The sequence below is a fragment of the Lithobates pipiens genome, unplaced genomic scaffold, assembly GCF_037356315.1.
Source record: "Lithobates pipiens isolate NorthernLeopardFrog02 unplaced genomic scaffold, aLitPip1_a1.2 Scaffold_8, whole genome shotgun sequence".
NCBI lineage: Eukaryota > Metazoa > Chordata > Amphibia > Anura > Ranidae > Lithobates > Lithobates pipiens.
Genome location: NW_027507903.1, coordinates 513,757,320 through 513,776,486, shown reverse-complemented (window position 1 = coordinate 513,776,486; position 19,167 = coordinate 513,757,320). Strand labels below are relative to the sequence as shown.

At 42.1% G+C, this 19,167-nt stretch overlaps 1 protein-coding gene across 2 annotated transcripts in view; it reads left to right on the top strand.

Annotated features, from left to right (window-relative positions):
* The window catches only part of MPPED1 (metallophosphoesterase domain containing 1), a 183,024-nt gene that overhangs the window by 76,764 nt on the left and 87,093 nt on the right, over positions 1–19,167 (top strand). For both annotated transcript variants that reach the window (XM_077469393.1, XM_077469392.1), the window contains exon 4: positions 6,848–7,073. In XM_077469393.1, coding sequence (XP_077325519.1) covers positions 6,848–7,073 — 226 coding nt within the window. The remainder of the gene's footprint in view (positions 1–6,847; positions 7,074–19,167) is intronic.

Genomic DNA, 19,167 nt, shown 5'->3' with positions numbered 1-19,167 from the left:
CTGTAGGCATGAAGTTCTCGGTTCTAAATTCTGCATCAGATTTGTCCAGCTTTTATTAAAGACGCTATTACTAACGTTTTTGCTTTTTGTTGCCTTTTAGAAGTAAAAAAATGTATAACTTTAAAGGACAAACTCATCTTTTATTGAATTTGTCTTTTAATTAATTCCTGCGCTTCCCTGATTGAAGCCAACCCAGTAAAATACTTACCTTCAGAACTGATCAGGCAATGGTCACTTGGTGGTCCTGTTTTTTTTTCCTGCCTCTAAACGCAGTATTTAAAATATGCCTCTAAACATCCTAATGTACATGGACACATAGAATAACATTGAGCTGCTTCTACAGGCAAACACAAAACTCCTGTAGAAGTGTTTTTTTTAAGCCAGTGTGCATGGACCCATAGGGTCGGTTCACACTAGGACGACTTGTCAGGCGGCTTAGCCGCCTGACAAGTAGCGTCCCGTTCTGTACAATGGAACCGTTCTAATCGGAGTGACACAAGTTGCTCCGACTTAGAAAAAGGTTCCTGTACGACTTTGGAGGCGACTTTCATTGACTTCTATACAGAAGTCGTTTTGCAAGTCGCCGCAGCGGTCGCGTCCAAGTTGCCTGAGGCAGTCGCACTGTAAGTCGTGCTGCCTCAGTGTGAACCGGACCTAAAGGTCTGTCTTCTTTATTACCATGTGTGCAAATTATAGTGATTAGAAAAGCTGCAGGCCTTGCATTCCAACGTGTAAGCTATATTGCCATTGTCGATGGACTTTTGTTTGAGTCAGAAATACTTTTTTCCCTATACGGCTCCATGCACGCTGGGCTTAAAAGAATGTTCTCTTGGGAGTAAAAAACGCTCATATAGAGCATTTTTTGTACAAAGTCTAGACAAGTTTAGGAGAGTTTTAAATTTTTTTCTGCCAGTAAGCTCCAATCAGAAACGCGATCCAGAAGGTTTTTTTTTGCCTCTAAATGTTAAACTCAAAATATGTCCCTTAACTTCCTAATGTGCATGGACACATTAACAAGGATAACTTTGAGTTGCTTCTACAGGCAGAACACAAAACTCCTGTAGAAACAATGTTTTTAAAGCCAGTGTGCATGGAGCCTTAAGTCTATGAGAATGCAAAAGCTTGGAAGGCTTGGAAGGAGATGCAATGTAGGCCAGAAGGTGTTGAAATTCATCTGTCAATGAATTCTGAATGATCTCTGAATTATCTTTAACTGATTACTAATGCAAACAACTCAGACACAAGATGCATACTCCTATTACCATGTAGCGCCATCTAGTGGGCAACTAGTGCAGGTAAATGTATTTTGTTGACTCATGGTAGGTGAGTCTGTTAATGGGTCAGGTTACTCCAGATCAGGTTGAAGGACTCTGCAGGACAGGTCTCTGGTACCTCCACCTGGTTGTATAAGAGTGGAGAAGCTTCTGGAAGTTAGTGGGCGGAGGGTAGGAGGTCCTGAGCTACACACTTGAGGGAATCTGGGCAATCCCCAGGCAGAAGGCGCTGGCAAGATGGCTGGGTCAACCCTTAAGGTAGTGCTATAAATACAAGCCCACAGCCCATCGGGACATGCCCTAAGAAAAAAATTTAACTTCTGTTGCAGTGTGTCTCTACAATTTGACCCAGTGCTGACTTCTGGGAAAACATTTTTTGGGTAACATGCATTGAAAAAAGATATGTCTAGCAATTACATATGATATGAAATATGTAAATGATCTATATAGAAGAGACCAGGGACATGTGGTGAGGTCAGTGGCTGGTGAGTTACTGGATAGTATCAGAGCCAGATACACACAGGTTACAAATGCCGCAAACGTTAGAGCGAGAGCAATAATTCTGTCACTAGACCTCCTCTAACGCTAATGTAACAGGTAACATTTTTTAAAGTGTCGCCTATGGAGATTTTTAAGTACCGATCTTTGGCACCATTCCATGAATGTGCGCAATTTATAGCATGACATGTTAGGTATCTATTTAGTTGGTGTAACATCATATTTCACATTATACAAAAAAATCAGGCTAACTTTAGTGTTTTTTTCTTTTATATTCTTGAAACAGTATACCGTGTGACATAAAAAGTTGCAACGACCACCATTTTATTCCCTAGGATGTCTGCTAAAAACATATATATAATAATGTTTGGGAGTTCCGAGTAATTTTCTAGCAAAACAATTATGATTTTTACATGTAGGAGAGAATTGTCATAATTGGCCTGGGTGGCAAGTGGTTAAAGCGGACCTTCAGTCATTTTTTCATCTTTCTATCTATTAAATCTTCTGCCCTTGTTGTTTTAACTTTGGAGAGTAAAACATTTTTTTCTGCCAGTAAACACCTTATACAGCCCACTTCCTGTTTCTTGTCCTGTAAAAAGCCTAGGCTTATGACATCATACACAGCTCTCTCTCTCTCCTGAGAGTTAACCAGGAAAGGGGGGGGTGAGTCATAAGAGGACCAATGAGAGCTGCAGAGCTGGAGGTGTGTCTCTGTGTATCAATGTCTGCCAGCAACATGTGATCGCTCCTCAGAGAGCCAGAACAGGGATCTGTCCATGTAAACAGAAAGATCCCCGTTCTGTCAGGGAAGTTAGAGAGAGATCTGCTGTTCCTAGTAATCAGGATTAGCAATCTCTCTCTACTCCCTGTCAGTACACCCCCCCCCCCCCCACAGTTAGAAACACCTCCCTGGGACACACTTAACCCCTTAATCACCCCCTAGTGTTAACCCCTTCCCTTCCAGTGACATTTATACAGTAATCAGAGGCTATTTTTAGCTCTGGGCAATATATAAATGTCAATCGTCCCAAAAAGTGTCAAAAATGTCTGATCTGTCTGCTGCAATGTCGCAGTCCTGCTAAAAATTGCTGATCACCACCATTAATAGTAAAAAAAAAATAATAATAAAAATGCCATAAATATATCCTCTATTTTGTAGACGCTATAACTTTTGCTCAAACCAATCCATATACACTTTTTTTTTTTACCAAAAATATGTAGAAGAATGCATATTGGCCTAAACTGATGAAGAAAATATTTTAAAAAAAATATTTTTGGGGATATTTATTATAGCATATATATTGTTCTTTTTTTGTTCATAGCGCAAAAAATAAAAGCCGCAGAGGTGCTCAAATACCACCAAAAGAAAGCTCTATTTATGGGAAAAAAAGGACATCAATTTTGTTTGGGTACAGCGTCGCACAACGCACAATTGTCAGTTAAATCGATGCAGTGCCGTATTGCAAAAAATGGCCTGGTCATTAAAGGGGCAAATCTTCTGGGCCTTAAGTGGTTAATTACCATAAGTAAAAAATATACAAATAATCATTATATATATAGATTTTAAGGTAATTTTCTATATTTTCAAAAACGGAATTTTTATAAGTTATAACTTCAAATCAGTAATTTCACAGTAAATAGATAAATAATACATTATAATGTTATAATGTTATAACATATAGCATAAAAATATATAATTTAGCTTGATTATAATAGTACCTTTTCAGCAGGCAGCAGATTCCCATTCTCCCTCTTAACTGTGTGAGAAAAACATGGAATTATGGGTAAATCTTATACACATAAACCCATTAAACCCATGTTTTTTCCTTCTAGTTAAAGCGGAGGTCCACCCTAAAGTGGACCTTCCGCTCATTGGATTCCTCCCCCCCCTCCGGCGCCACAATTGGCACCTTTCAGGGGGGAGGGGGGTGCAGATACCTGTACAGTACAGGTATCTGCACCCACTTCCAGGATGGCTCTCTGCGGAAAGGGGCGTAGATTACGCCCCTTTCCGAAAGTCCCCCGCTGCCTGCTGGGAAACACAAAGATCCCAGAGGCAGCGGGTCCATCCTTATTGCGCAGCGCGACTCGCGCATGCGCAGTAGGGAACCGGTAAATGAAGCCGAAAGGCTCCACTTCCTGATTCCCATACCCAAGATGGCGGCGGCAGCACCCGAATGACGATCGAGAGATCGGCTTCGGGTGCCGACATCGCGGGCGCGCTGGACAGGTAAGTGTCACTATTTTAAAAGTCAGCAGCTGCAGTATTTGTAGCTGCTGGCTTTTAAAAAAAAAAAAACGCGCACTCCCGGCGGACTCCCGCTTTAAGAGGGCTGGGCTGGAAGGGAGCTAATGTATTTTAGGCACATGCCCTTCTATGACACTGCAGTGAGGAGGCGTGCTCCACTGCAGCATTTTTATTGGACAGCTGGGGCTAATGGTACTTTACCATTGGTACACATGGTGAATATGGTGGAGATTAACCTATGAATTGATTAAAGCGCCATTTCTATTACTCATGCTTGATGGTCACTTGCTGGCCAGATATATCTGGTGAGCGCAATTCATATCTCATTTCGGGCGGAGCACTGTTGGTTTGAGGCACTGGAGCAATTTTTCAGGATCACAGTGTTGGAGAATTAATTTTGGAGTGATCAAACACAGAAATTATGAACTTTAATTTATGATAATTTATCACATATTTTTATTGTTCGCAATTTTGATTATTGTGCACACTTTAATTGCATGAATTTGATCATATATTGCAAGAATATGCAATTAGCGGACCTCCAGCTGTTGCAAAACTACAAGTCCCATCATGCCCCTGGGTGTCATGCTTGTGGCTGTCAGAGTCTTGCTATACCTCATGGGACTTGTAGTTCTGCAACAGCTGGAGGTCCGCTAATTGCATATCCCTGATATATTCTGTTTTAATTTATTTATTCATGTAATTATTTATTCATTCATTCACTCAAATATTTTGGTTCACATTTCATTTGATTGTTCAGTTAGCGCCCTTTTGATCTTTTTTCAAAAATGTAAACAAACAGGTAAAATAACTAAATAAAGAATAGAATGAAGATTAAAGAAAGAGTAGAAAATCCAGTAAAAGTGTATATGGTTATATATAAATACAGGTAATACAGATGTGCATCATGTCTAAAATGAGAATGTTAATGTTTTCTATTAAAATTATACCAATGAAACCATGGCTTCCAAAATGTATTTAAAAAAAATTAATTTTGCTATTAAGTATCCCCTCTAATCCTGTTCTAGTGACAGCTTACATTTTTTGGATTTTCGGTCACTTTCTGATCCTTTGCCAATGGTCAGGATAAATAAAGAGGATGGGTCTCCCTAACAAAGAGCGCAAAAAAAACAATTCTTCACCACCCTAAAAAATAAAATAAAAACGGATTTGTAGCACCCCCTTACCCTTGGGAGATGGGACCCCCAGTTGGCCCGCATTTCAGATCTCAGGGCAGAATCCTTAACTGTTTGTGGGGTAGAAAACGTTAGAATAATTATTAATTATATTATGCACAATAAACTTAATGAGATAGGGTTTAGGGCGCAGGGTACCTAAAGTGATAAAAATGGCAACTGCAGACAATTAATTATACCTATTACAGAGATAAAGGCTCTTAAAAGAGGAAGTAAACTCTCCCACTCTGATACTTCTTTTCATTTAGTCCATTATAATAAGTCATTATCAGACTATAGCCACTGTAATCCAGCCCAAATCGCATATTACTTACTGTTTAAAGAAACTTTAAAAAACTTGTTTCCAGGAGTTAGGCAGCGCCATCTTAAGCCCCATACACACTATCAGATTTTCTGCTGTTTTTTTCCTTCAGATTTACCAAAACCATATAATACGAGTTCAAACCTTAGGCGTTTCAATGTGTATGCGATCAGGCAGGCCCTTGCACTACATGGTTTTGGTAAATCTGAAGACAAAAATCTGCAGAAAATCTGATAGTGTGTATGGGGCTTTAAGTATTGTTTTCTGAGTCCACAGTGGAGTGTATTTCCGCCCTTACATTAAGCATTTCCTATACTGTTAACCAAGCCTCCTTCTCAATCCAACGTTTCTATGGCAACCCTGCTTCCCTGTTCATAGCTTACTAGATTATTTCATAGTATTTACTTGTGCCGATGTCTAATGTTTCCCTTTGTCAGACTTATCAGCTTCAGCTGATAAGACTGCAGTAATGGCCAAATTTAGACTGTATGTGAGGTCACATGGTCACATGGTGTGTAGGATGAAGCTCTGAGTGATTAGCAGAGTTCAGTGGTGTGCAGTAGGAAGTCATGATAACAGATAAATAAGACATAGAGAGTGTGCCTTAAATCAGTGGAGATCTGGGCATGCTCAGTGACTTCATTCTACAGAACAACAAGGATTACAACAATACTAAGCATGTAAGGAGATATCTACAAGCAGTGTTCATTAGGGTTAAAGTTGTGGGGGAGGGTTTACAATCACTTTAAACTGTGACCGGCAATCTGTTCTCGTTAGTTCTTGTTAGTTTGCAAAACACCACCCAAGTAACCCTAGATGAACCACCGGAACTGCCTGCAATGCCCACTGGCAGCAGCTTGTACCAGCTCTCCAGGACACTATTCAACAGCAAAGTTTCCTCCCTTGGTGCTCTAGCTATACAGACTAATTCTTCTAAGCCCCAAACCCAGGTCCTTCTCCAGAAAAAGACTCTCCCCAGGCAATAAGCCTGGGAGGCAAAGTCCTCCAAAATAGCCTCCTAGCTCCTACTGGCACAAGTCCAAGAGACAAAAACCATTTGGAAACTTACTCCAAATATTTATATCTTTCCCCAGCATGCACCACTTGCACAGCACTCAATCAGCAGTCAGTAAAACATGATATCAGACAGGTCTTTTTCCTGCAAATCTCTTGGAATGAAGCTACTTGCCCACTCACAATGAAGGCGTGAATGAGTTGCTCAGTTTCTGTAAGGAGTCTCAGAGTGTTTTATGTATTCAGATGTTTTCTTGGGGACTGTAAAATTCTTCTAGAAAGGTTGTCTAAGGTATTCTAATGTTTTCTCTCTTAGGAAGTCTTCCATATGAATATAAGGTTGTCATAGCAGGAAATCATGAGCTAACATTTGATCATGAGTTTATGGCGGACTTAATCAAACAAGACTTCTACTATTTTCCTTCCGTGTCCAAGTTGAAGCCAGAGAATTATGAGAATGTCCAATCGCTGCTCACAAACTGCATCTATCTCCAAGATTCTGAGGTGACAGTGCGAGGATTCCGTATATACGGCTCCCCGTGGTAAGACCCATTTTCCAGTTTTGTTACTCCACCTGTGTGTCAAAGTTTAGTGACTAATGCATCAAATCCATTACAATCCTTTTTAATATTATACTTTTTATTAAGTCATTTCATTCTTTGTCATTCCTCTTGTACTTCTGACAGTTTTCATTCTGATAAAACGTTCTCTTTCAATTGACAATTGGATGTTTTAACCCCTTCCCGACCGCCGTGCGACGATATACTTCGGCATAATGGCACAGGTGGGCAAAAGGCTGTACAGGTACGTCCCCTTTAAGATGCGGCATTGTGGCTGGGACCGTGACCGTGGGTCCCGTGGACTCGATGCCCACGATCTTGTCATGCAGTGGAAGAACAGGGAGATGCCTTTGTAAACTTTCTGCCTAGTGATATGACAAAGATCACTGCTCCCTGTCATCCAGAGCAGTGATTGCTGTCATGTGTATAGTAGCCCATCCCCCCCAGTTAGTATCACTCCCTAAGACACACTTAACCCCTTGATTGCCCCCCCCCCAGTGGTTAACCCCTTCCCTGTCGTTTACACAGTAATCAGTGCATTTTTATAGCACTGATCGCTGTATAAATAACAATGGTTCCAAAATAGTGTCAAAAGTATCTGATGTGTCTGCCATAATGTCGCAGTCCCAATAAAAAAGGCAGATCACCACCATTACTAATAAAAAAAAAATTATAATAAAAATGCCATAAAACTCCTCCTATTTTGTAGACGCTATAACTTTTGCGCAAATTATCAATATACACTTATTGCGTTTTATTTTTTATTTTTTTTACCAAAAATATGTAGAAGAATACATATTGGCTTAAACTGAGGAAAACATTTTTTTTATATATTTTTGGGGGATATTTATTATAGTAAAAAGTTAAAAATATTTTGTTAAAAAAAAAAAAAACACAGAGGTGATTAAATACCACCAAAAGAAAGCTCTATTTGTGGTGAAAAAGGACATCAATTTTGTTTGGGTGCAATGTCGCACGACCGTGAAATTGTCAGTTAAAGCAACGCAGTGCTGAATTGCAAAAAGTGCTCTGTTCAGGAAGGAGGTAAATCCTTTCGGGGATGAAGTAGTTAAACACACCAAAGGCCAGTCTTCCACTAGTGGCACCTACTGAGGTCTTTAAGGCATATGCCCAACTATTTTCCCTTCTGTAATATTGTGGGGCTTGATGCTCATTAATTGTACATACAGGTTACAGTTGAAATACAAACATATTGCAAACCTCAAAGCCCTTGTACACACGGTTGGAGAATCTGTCGGAATGAGTCTTATCGGACCGTGTCGTCAGATAATCCGACTGTGTGTGGTATGCATCGGACTGATTCCGTCCGAATCTCCGTCCGACCCAATTTTCCAACATGTTGGAAATATTTCCCGACCAACTGGGCCGGACAGACCTAATCCGATCATGTGTAGAGCATTTTGATCGGACCAAGTGCCACGCATGCTCAGATCAAATTCCTACATCAAAGCTATTGGCTATTAGCCTGAATGTAGTCCCATCTTAACGAAATTACGTCATCACGTTCTGAAAGATCGGATTTTTCGCCAACTTGGCCCGACCGTGTGTATGCAACAGTTTCGGACACAATCGGTCGGACTAAATCCGACGGGCAAAATCCGACGGATTTGGTTGGCAAAATCTCCGACCGTGTGTACGTGGGCAAAGAGTTAGTCCATCTCTGCTGATTTTTACATTTATTTTAGAATTATGGAGAGTGTAACGGGAGGAGCCATACACACAAAAGGTGGGCAAGGAACCCTTAAACTTCCAGGTGGCCAGGACCTGGGAGAAGTGATAGGGAGATCTCACTATTGGAGTATCCAAGATGAAGCCAGGGAAAGACTCAGCCCACTAAGCAGCACCTTTAATTAAAATATCACTTGTTGGTGGACTGACTCTTTAATGGTCCAAAGAAAAATAAAAACATCCTCATCAAATTGTAAAGCAGAGAAACGGAAAGAGCACACATCCGCCCTAGTATGATACTGTTTGTTAAGAACAATGATTACAATTTCCAATCAATTCACTCAGATTTAGTGGTTCGTTCACAGACATGTAAAAAAGTCTCAGCCTTCTCTCCTGGACCACCACTGTAGGATCTGGCTGGGAGCATCATATCTCCAACAGCTCTGACAGACTGCCGGGACTTTGCTCTGGTGTGCTCCATCCACTGCACAAGTGCCTGGTCCAGGCGACATTGTGCATGCCTTGAAATGCCTTACAACACGGAGAAGAGAAGGGGAGAGACAGTACGTTAGGGTTGCTATGATGATGTGTTTTGGAGGTGTGGCCTACTTTTCCCACTCGAAACCCACACTGCATAACATAGGAACTTCAAATGCCTCCCCTACCCCAGATCTTAAGGGGACACTACCAGGAGAGACTGGCCTGCGTCAAATACAGGTGATGGGGCAACAGAAACCACTGAAAAGTGATTGGATACCTAGAATTGGTGCCCTATGAATGAGGAATATGCAAATGAAGCTGCCCGTTGAAGGTGAACAAGTCACAAAAAAAGTTGGAAAAAATATATAAAAGGTGGCGCTAAGTCTATACAAGTGAATATACATTATATCATAAACCAAAATCATCAACATATATCACTGCAAAAATACACATATTGCTGAAAATTTAGCTAGCTAAAAAGTCAATTAGTGATAGTGTTCCCAACACCAAAAAAATGCTTTCAAATAAGGTTTCTAGTTCTTCCACCATAGGTGCTCAATGGAAAGGTGGCAACTCACCACAGGTGTTTGACCACTTTTTAAGGTAGGTCAAATTGCGCATTTGGAATAACAAATTGATTCCCACTGCAAGACCATTCCGCTCCAATGGACCCTCCAGATGAAGCTAGGGCATAAAAATGTACTCCACAGAATCCTCCGCTCCATAAATGCCGTCTTCAGGAAGTGACCTCATCCCACTTCCAGCTTGCTTATATACGTAGGGGATGGTTGCGATTGGTGAGACTCAAAATGGAGAAGAGAACAAATCTATAGCGCATATAAGTTTTTCCTCTAGAGATGTCAATCCGCAGACTCTGTCAACACCATTATAAAATAGCCAACAATTTGGAATTTACACAAATGTTAACAAACAGAATTCCAATTTTAATGGAACAATGATCCTGTCACATATATATGTGAATAAACAAATTTGAATGAACAAATTTGAATAAACTAATTTGACATACCACAGAGGGGAATTTCTCTGATCAGCGCCATCTTGTGGATGCTAATTTAATAGTATTGGATATAGCCTCATGTGAATATGAAGGTATGTTTGTGGACAAATAAAAAAAAAAAAACAAGCATGCAAAATATTATTAAAATGATTATATTAAAAATATTATATAAAAAATTTAAGAAGCCGATATATGGTAAAAAATACCCCTGTAGCTAGACTAAAACATCATTATCATATAATAATTTCTAAAAATCAACTGATACAGTAACAATTGCAATTATACCTCATTGTATGAACATTTATTACAAACTTAACACATGGCAATTGACCCCAGCTGATGGATCATACCACTCTAAAAATCCGCATACACCTAACTAAAACTGATTCAAATACATAATTCCTTTAAAACTTTAAACTAAACTATACAAGTTGTGCTGTTAGATGAGCTCCAGAACATGGACACAGGCTGCCTCACTTCAGGCCGCTGCTGGTGCAGGTGGACAGTTCACACTCAGCTCTTCAGGCGTGCTCCCTTCCTTCCTTCAGGCTCTGAGCTGCGCTTCTTGGAGGAGATTGAGGAGTTGGGTTGAGCCAAAATTGACCATGCGTGAAGGAGGAAGTAGTTCCTCCTTCGCTCTGAATGCTGGTGCCTTGCCTCAGCCTCGTGACGTCACTGGTTGCTAAATGGCAGACCAGTCTAGAAGCCAGTGCAGCAGGCAGCAGAGAGGCCAGCGGACAGTGCAATAAAAGAGTCGAGGGAGTTGGGGTGTTGCCACTGCTGCTGAATGTAACAGTAATTGACTGCCACAGCTTTGGCGCCCCCCCTTTGAGGCAGCTTGCGGTGCCTGGGCATGGTGCACCCTGGACACCCACCCAGGATCGGCCCTGAGTATCTGTGTGCTGACACCTTACTCCAGTCCCCATGACCCTGCCCCAGAATAGGCCAATGTTTTTGAATGACCCTTTTAATGGCCCAATCATGATCATTGAACCTTGTGATGAATAATATATCAGTGGGCCCCTCTGGTTGTTGTTCTTGTTTACTTGTCCCCTGACCATTTTTTTTAATTATCATCCGCTTTCTGGACGTGATCTTTTTATAACCTTTTTCCTGAGACTTTTTGGTCAACAGCTCAGCTTTTACTACATAGCCTGAGGTGGTGGAACAATTCCTAGGTAGCTAAAAGGTATACTGTCTTTCCATCTGGGATGGCAGCTACAGTGCCTTGCAAAAGTATTCACCCCCTTGGCGTTTTTCGTGTTTTGTTGCCTCACAACCTGGAATTAACATGGATTGTTTGAAAATTTGGATCATTTAATTTACAGAACATGCCCACAATTTTGAAGATATTTATTTTTTATTGCGAAGTAAACTTAGGACAAAATAACAGAAAAATTCAACGTGCAGAACTATTCACCCCCCTAAAGTCCTACTTTGTAGAGTCACCTTTTGCAGATATCACAACTCTAATGCCGCGTACACACATAGCGAACTATCCGGCGGACTTTTGAAATGAACGGACTCGCCCACACACGCGGAGGAAAGTCCACTCATTTTAAAGGGGAACCCCAACACCGAAAAAAATGGCGTGGGGGTCCCCCCAGGTCCACATCAGACCCTTGTCCAAGCACGCTACCCAGCCGGCCAGGAAAGGCGGGGACGAGCGAGCGCCCCCCCCCCCCCCTCCTGAGCCTTTCCCCACCCCAAAGCACCTTGTCCCCATGTTGATGAGGACAAGGGCCTCTTCCCGACAACCCTGGCCGTTGGTTGTCGGGGTCTGCGGGCGGGGGGCTTATCGGAATCCAGGGGCCCCCCACCCTATGTGAATGAGTATGGGGTACAATGTACCCCTACCCATTCACCTGTAGAATAAAGTACAAAAAAACAACAACACACAAGGGTTAAAATAGTTTATTGCACAGCTCCGGGGGTCTTCCGTCTTCGGGGGTCTTCTCGCCGGACTCCTCCGCTATCTTCTTCTAGCTCTTTTACTAGCGGAGGAGCCCGGCTTTCTTCCTTGCCGCCGCCCTCTTCTTCCGACTTCGGGGGTCTTGTCCCCCTCTTCGGTTCTTCTGCCGGGCCACCGCACCTTCTTCTAGCTCTTTTACAGGTGGTGGCCCGGTCTTCTGTCGCCGCTGTCGCCGCCGCCTTCTGTTCTTCTCTTCTTCTCTTCAGATGTTGCCTCGTCGCATCCTCCGCTCACAATGGCACGACGCGACGCACGGCGACTTATATAGGGACATCACCGGGTGATGTCCCCGCTTATTATGATGTCACAGTCCCAGCATCCTCTGGGACTGTGACACCATAATGGGCAGGGACAACACCTGATAAGCTGAAACAACAGACTCTGTGATTGGTGGACACACTGGCAGCAATTGATGGGGCACACTGGCAGCAATTGATGGGGCACACTGGCGGCAATTGATGGGCACACTGGCGGCAATTGATGGACAAACTGGCAGCAATTGATGGGTCACACTGGCAGCAATTGATGGGGCACACTGACAGCAATTTATGGGCACACTGGTGGCAATTGATGGGCACACTGGCAGCAATTGATGGGGCACAGTAGCGGCAAATGATGGGGCACAGTAGCGGAAATTGATGGGGCACAGTAGCGGCAATTGATGGGTACACTGGCAGCAATTGATGGACACACTGGCAGCAATTGATGGACACACTGGCAGCAATTGATGGGCACACTGGCAGCAATTGATGGGCACACTGGCAGCAATTGATGGGTACAGTAGCTGCATTTGATGGCACAGTGGCCACAATTTATGGGTACAGTGGCTGCGTTTGATAAGAACAGTCGCTGCGCTTGATGGGCACAGTGGCTACAATTGATGGATTTTCAGTTTGTTTGCACCCCCAAAAATTTTGAGCACCAGCTGCCACTGCTTAGGTCTCTGTGTTGCCTCTCTGATTAATGCCCTCCTTGCCTGGTCCGTGAGTTTTGGTGTGCCGTAGTCTCTTGGCAGGTTTGCTGCTGTGCCATGTTCTTTCCATTTGGTCATAATAGATTTGATGGTGCTCCTAGGAATCATCAAAGATTTTGATATTTTTTATAACCTAACCCTGACTTGTACTTCTCACTAACATTGTCCCTTACTTGTTTGGAGAGTTCCTTGGTCTTCATGGCAGTGCTTGGTTAACGGTGCCTCTTGCTTAGGTGTTGCAGCCTCTGGGGCCTTTCAAAAAGGTGTGTATAATGAAAGATCATGTGACACTTAGATTGCACACAGGTGGACATCATTTCACTAATTATGTGACTTCTGAAGGTAATTGGTTGCATCAGAGCTTTTTATGGCGATGAATACATATGCACATGACAATTATAATTTTTTCATTTCTGAAAAATAGTTTTATGTATATATTTTTCAAATTGTACTTCACCAACTTAGACTATTGTGTTCTGATCCATCACATATATTTTAGATTAAAAAAACATTGAACTAAAGGCTGTAATGTAACAAAATAGATAAAAAGCCAAGGGGGTGAATACTTTTGCAAGGCACTGTATTTCTATGTAGGTAGGAACAGAAGTACAAAATTCAGATGCAGACAAGCCAGCATTACAGCTGAAACAGTGTCAGCGATGTCTGCAATTTAAAAAAAAAATCAAAAGCAACTCTGAACCCCTGACTGACAAAAACCTGCCAAAGCCTTGCACATTGTCATCGACTTCTAAGCTGTGATGGCAGACCAATGTTTGACATAAATCAGTCTTTTTATTTTAATCTCATCCTCCTCCGAAGATGATTGTGATTTATGTTGCTAGGGTGGTTGTGTTCGGTATGCTGTGTAAATTAGAATTCTGTATTAGACTGGAAAATGATGGGTACAAAATAGCGGAGGGTGGCTGTGTTCAGGCAGGCTGGTGTTGCCTCCAAACACGGGAAAGACAGAAGCCACCTGTAGAGCCAGCTTAATAAAGAAAGGATTCACTTATGTGGAAGTAAATTGTTTTCTAGATTGCTTACTGTAACAGGGTGTCTGTTCCTGCAGGAGTTACAATAGCCCAGGTGGCAGCTTAGGAGAATCACAAATAAATATGTAAATTCACATTATTGTTTGGTCCCTGTCTCAATTTAAAGGGAAACTAATAACTATTTACAGCGAACAAATACTTTGAGTTATAATAATATTTAGCTAAAATCCCGCTTGAAATAACTGACATACAGTAGATAAGCTGTAGGGATGGCTCCCAGTTCAGTGCCAACACAGTTTCGGGCAAATGTTGCATGTTTGGGCATTTGTCCAAATGCTGAACATCAAATGTAGTAGAGAGTTTTTCTACCACTATAGGACAGCTGCCTTCTTCTGTTGTCAAGGTTTTTAAGGGAGCTCTTGGTGCCGATAGAAAAACTTTTGTTCAAATTGCATTCCACCCCCATCAAATCATTCTCTGCAGCTATTACCTTTTGTACCACCAACCCCTCCCTTTAGAATGTAAGCTCTACGAGCAGGGCCCTCCTGTACCTTTTGTATTGTACTGTAATTGTGTTGTCCCCCCTATACATTGGAAAGCTCTGTGTAAACTGTTGGGGCTATATAAAACTTGAATAATAATAATAATAATAATACCAGGTCCGTATGGATTTTAAGGGGGAATTCTACACAAAATCTGGCAAAAGGATAGGCAAAGCAACAGGCATGCATCTTTCACCTTCTCCTTTACCACACAAGGCCACATGCCCTAAACATGGAGGAAGTCATTTGCCAGGGTGACCAGGAAGGATGTGTGCCCACTTTAAAGGGCCTCGTCCTCAGAACCCTGATCAGGTGGTTTTGGGGGTCTGCAAGTGGGGGAATATCAGAATCTAGAAACCCACTTTAACAATAAGGAAACATTTAGATACCAGCCTCTTCTCTATGTAAATGAGTAAGGGGAAAATTGATAAATAAATTGAAACTCACAGTTTTTGACCATTCTTTTAATAAAAAAAAAAAAAAAAAAGCCCAGTGATGAAAATTCACCATCAAACAAGGTCCAACGATGCAAATCCATGTCTATCACAATAAACCATGCCCACCTAAAGAAAAAAACCTGCTAACATGTCCAATTCAGATGACTGCTCACGCACAGATAACAGGTTCTGTGGATGACAGCTGAGTATAAAAAGATGGATAGGTTCTTCTAGGTGACATCATTGAGCAAATATGGACATGACCATTTTTGGTCAATGACATCACAAACCACTGCTGTTAGCAGATATCAATTTTCTGTATAAGTGGCAAGGTCACTGTAATATCTTTGCTATACAAACAATAAAGCAACAAAAAAAAAAATCTGTTTCTTTTGCAGGTTTTATTGCAAGCTTTTTTTTTTCAAACCCCTAATGCCTAAAGGTTTTTTATTATATTTTTTTATATATGTCTGGTGAAAATATTACCATAATGTAATATGAAAAGATAATTTTTTCTGGATGTGTTTGCCGTTTTCATGTAGCTGAAATAAAAGGCCATTCTTTTGCTGCAGATTGAATTTTTAAAAACTGTATGCCACACAAAAGTAAGTGTCCTCGGCAAATCAATATTTGGGCTTCCTCTAATGGAATGTCACATCTACCATGTAGGGAAGGCGGTGTACTGCTCAAACATAGCAATTGATTTCTGGCTCTGCTTGACCATTAGCCATCCCAATCATTTTGCCAAAGCTTTGCCATCCGGAGGAGGCCAAGGAATCATTGTCAATATGGCAAAAGATTAGCTGACCATCACATCACAAAAATATGGGCGTTATATTGAAGCTGAACCCCCCCCCCACACACACACACACAAACACACACACACACACACACTACTCGTTCTCCAATCCTAAGCAGCTATAACAGCCTCCAATCATATTTTAAGGCTTATGGAGTGTATCCATGAAAATGTGTGCCCATTTGTGAGGTAAGGTATTGATGCTTGATGAAAAGGCCTTGCCCACAGTCAGTGTTCCATTTCACCCCAAAGATGTTCAGTAGGGTTGAAGTCAGGGCTGTGGGAAGGCCACATGAGCCCCTCAACACCAAACCTATAAAACCATGACCTTATGGAGCTAGCTTTGTACACAGGGGCTGGAATTGCATAGTTTAAATATCTTTGCATGGTGAAATATTAACAGTAGCCTTCAATGGAAACACCCAAACTCAATAACCTGTAGGGCTCTGCACTTTTTTGTTTGTTTGGCCATATAGTGTACACCTATCACAGTACTAGTTATCAATTAGCTGTATAACAGAAGCTACCTTGTTAAAACTGTTCAGATGTCTTTTCTGAGTACAGTATTGCTTTAAGCCATGAACATTTCTGAGGTTTTTTTCTTGCCTTTTAAATTTACAAACCATCACCATTCGGGAACAAAGCAGGTGCTGGAATAATTACATCCTCCAGTAAAGGCGGGCTAGAATTTTTTTCTCTTTTCACTACTGATAGGACCAGACGATAGAAGTTTCTCATTGAAACTGTCGCTGTCAACTTCCTGCAGGTCCCCACAGACTGTCATTACAGTAAATGTCACACATTCTGAGAAGAGAGAAGGTTCTGTACAAACGCTGCTTTCTGCTGCTTTTCTGAAAACTTTGATTCCGAGCCTTGTGCTGTGACTGATACAGCTTCATTGCCAGTTATTAAGTGTGTTTCGGAGACAGCATGCATTGCTCCAATTACTGCACCATATAACCTTTTCCTGCAGTTTTGTGGGGCTGATCAAAAGCAGCTTTCCTCTTGGTGGAGAGGGAAACTGGTTTAAAATGTAAATTTTATTGATATTGATTTTTAAAATTGTTAGCAATGTTGTTGGTTAGCAAAAATTTAATGGTGTGTAGGTGTCTGCCTGGTGTGGTGCGGGAGATAGGAGGTTAATTGTTGAGTAAACATCTTTAATGACATGTTTCAAACAGGCAGTGATGCTGCAGTTGTCGTTGCTTGCTGTTCAGTCTTTTCATTACTGTACAGTGCATGGTTTGCTTGTTAGGCCTGGGCCCCTTCCCCCTGTAAATATCACTTCCTAAAGCCTCGTATACACGATCGGATTTTCCAATGGGAAATGTGTGATGACAGGCTGTTGGTGGAAAATCTAACTGTGTACGCTCCATCGGACAATTGTTGTGGAATTTTCCACGGACAAATGTTGAATAGCATGTTTTAAAATTTTCCGCGGACAAATGGATGTTGTCAGATTTTCTGAGCATATGTACACAAGTCCGTCGGACAAAAGCATGCTCGGAAGCAAGGACGTTGCAGAAGCGGTCAGTCTTGTAAACTAGCGTTCGTAATGCAGAATTAACATTCGTGACGTGGCAAATTATGAAATCTCGAAATGCAGTGCACAATTCTCTTCTTCTTTAACCACTTGCTTACTGGGCACTTAAACCCCCCTCAGTCCCAGACCAATTTTCAGCTTTCAGCGCTGATGCACTTTGAATGACAATTGCGCGGGCATACAACACTGTACCCAAATGAAATTTTTATCATTTTTTTCCCACAAATAGAGCTTTCTTTTGGTGGTATTTAGTTACAGCTCGGAGTTTTATTTTTTGCTAAACAAAAAAAGATGCAAAAAAATAAATAAAAATAAATCATGTTTTAATAGTTTGTTATAAAATTTTGCAAACGGGTCATTTTTCACCTTCATTGAAGTGCGCTGATTAGGCGGCACTGATAGGCTGCATTGGTGGGCACTGATGGGCTGCATTGGTGGGCACTGATAGGCTGCATTGGTGGGCACTGATAGGCTGCACTGGTGGGCACTGATAGGCATAGTTAAGGCGGCACTAATAGGCACAGATAAGGCGGCACCGATGGGCACAGATAAGATGGCACGGATGGGTGGCACGGATGGGTGGCACGGATGGGTGGCACGGATGGGCACTGATAGGTATCACTGATAGATGGGACTGATTGGCACTGATAGGTGGCACTGATAGGTGGCTCTGATAGGTGGCACTGATGGGCGGCACTGCTGGGCACTGATGGGCGGCACTGCTGGGCACTGATGGGCGGCACTGGGGTGCAGCACCTTTGAGGCAGATTGTGGGCACTGTGGGTGGCACTGCTGGGTGGCACTGTGGGCACTGCTGGGTGGCACTGTGGGCACTGCTGTGTGGCACTATGGGCACTGCTGGTTGGCACTGACGGGGGGCACTTACTTTTTATTAGGGTGGCACTGCAGGGGGCAGGTGGGCACTGGCAGGGGGCAGGTGGGCGCTTGCATTGCTGGCCGTGATCGGGACTGATGTCCCGATCACGGCCGCCAGTGATCGGCTTTTTTTTTTTTCTCCTCGCGCTGTCAGCGCGAGGAGGAATACTAGCCGATTACCGTCTCCGTTATATCACCTGATCAGCTGTCATTGGCTGACAGCTGATCACGTGATAAGGGGTCGGGATCGACCCCTTGCACGGATCGGTGATCAGGCGAGTCTCATGGACTCGCCGATCACAGAGCGCGCCACGCGCGCCCCTCAGGGGGCGCGCAGGCCGCTCGTACACGGGACTACGTCAATAGACGTAGTCCCGGAAAAGGAGATCCGCGCTGTAGCCGTCATTTGGCTATAGCGCGGATCTCAGGTGGTTAATGGGATAATAATGAAGCTGCTTTGCTGGTGATACTGATGGAATTATTGCAAACAAATTTTCAAAGGCTTTTTTTTCTAGTGATATCATGAATAATATTATTTTGCTTATTTTATTTTTATTTTTTTTGGGGCAAGTTACCACAACACCATTATCCCGTAGTCTTTAACATCAAAGATACAACAATGTTAGTGTCCCTTTTAAATTTTCAGCATTTTTTAAAATGTAACTGCCTACTCTGTCATTTGAAGTAAAACACATAGTCAGGTATTATTCTCCACAATTTTTTTTTATTGTACATTAAAAAAAGGAAACAAATAA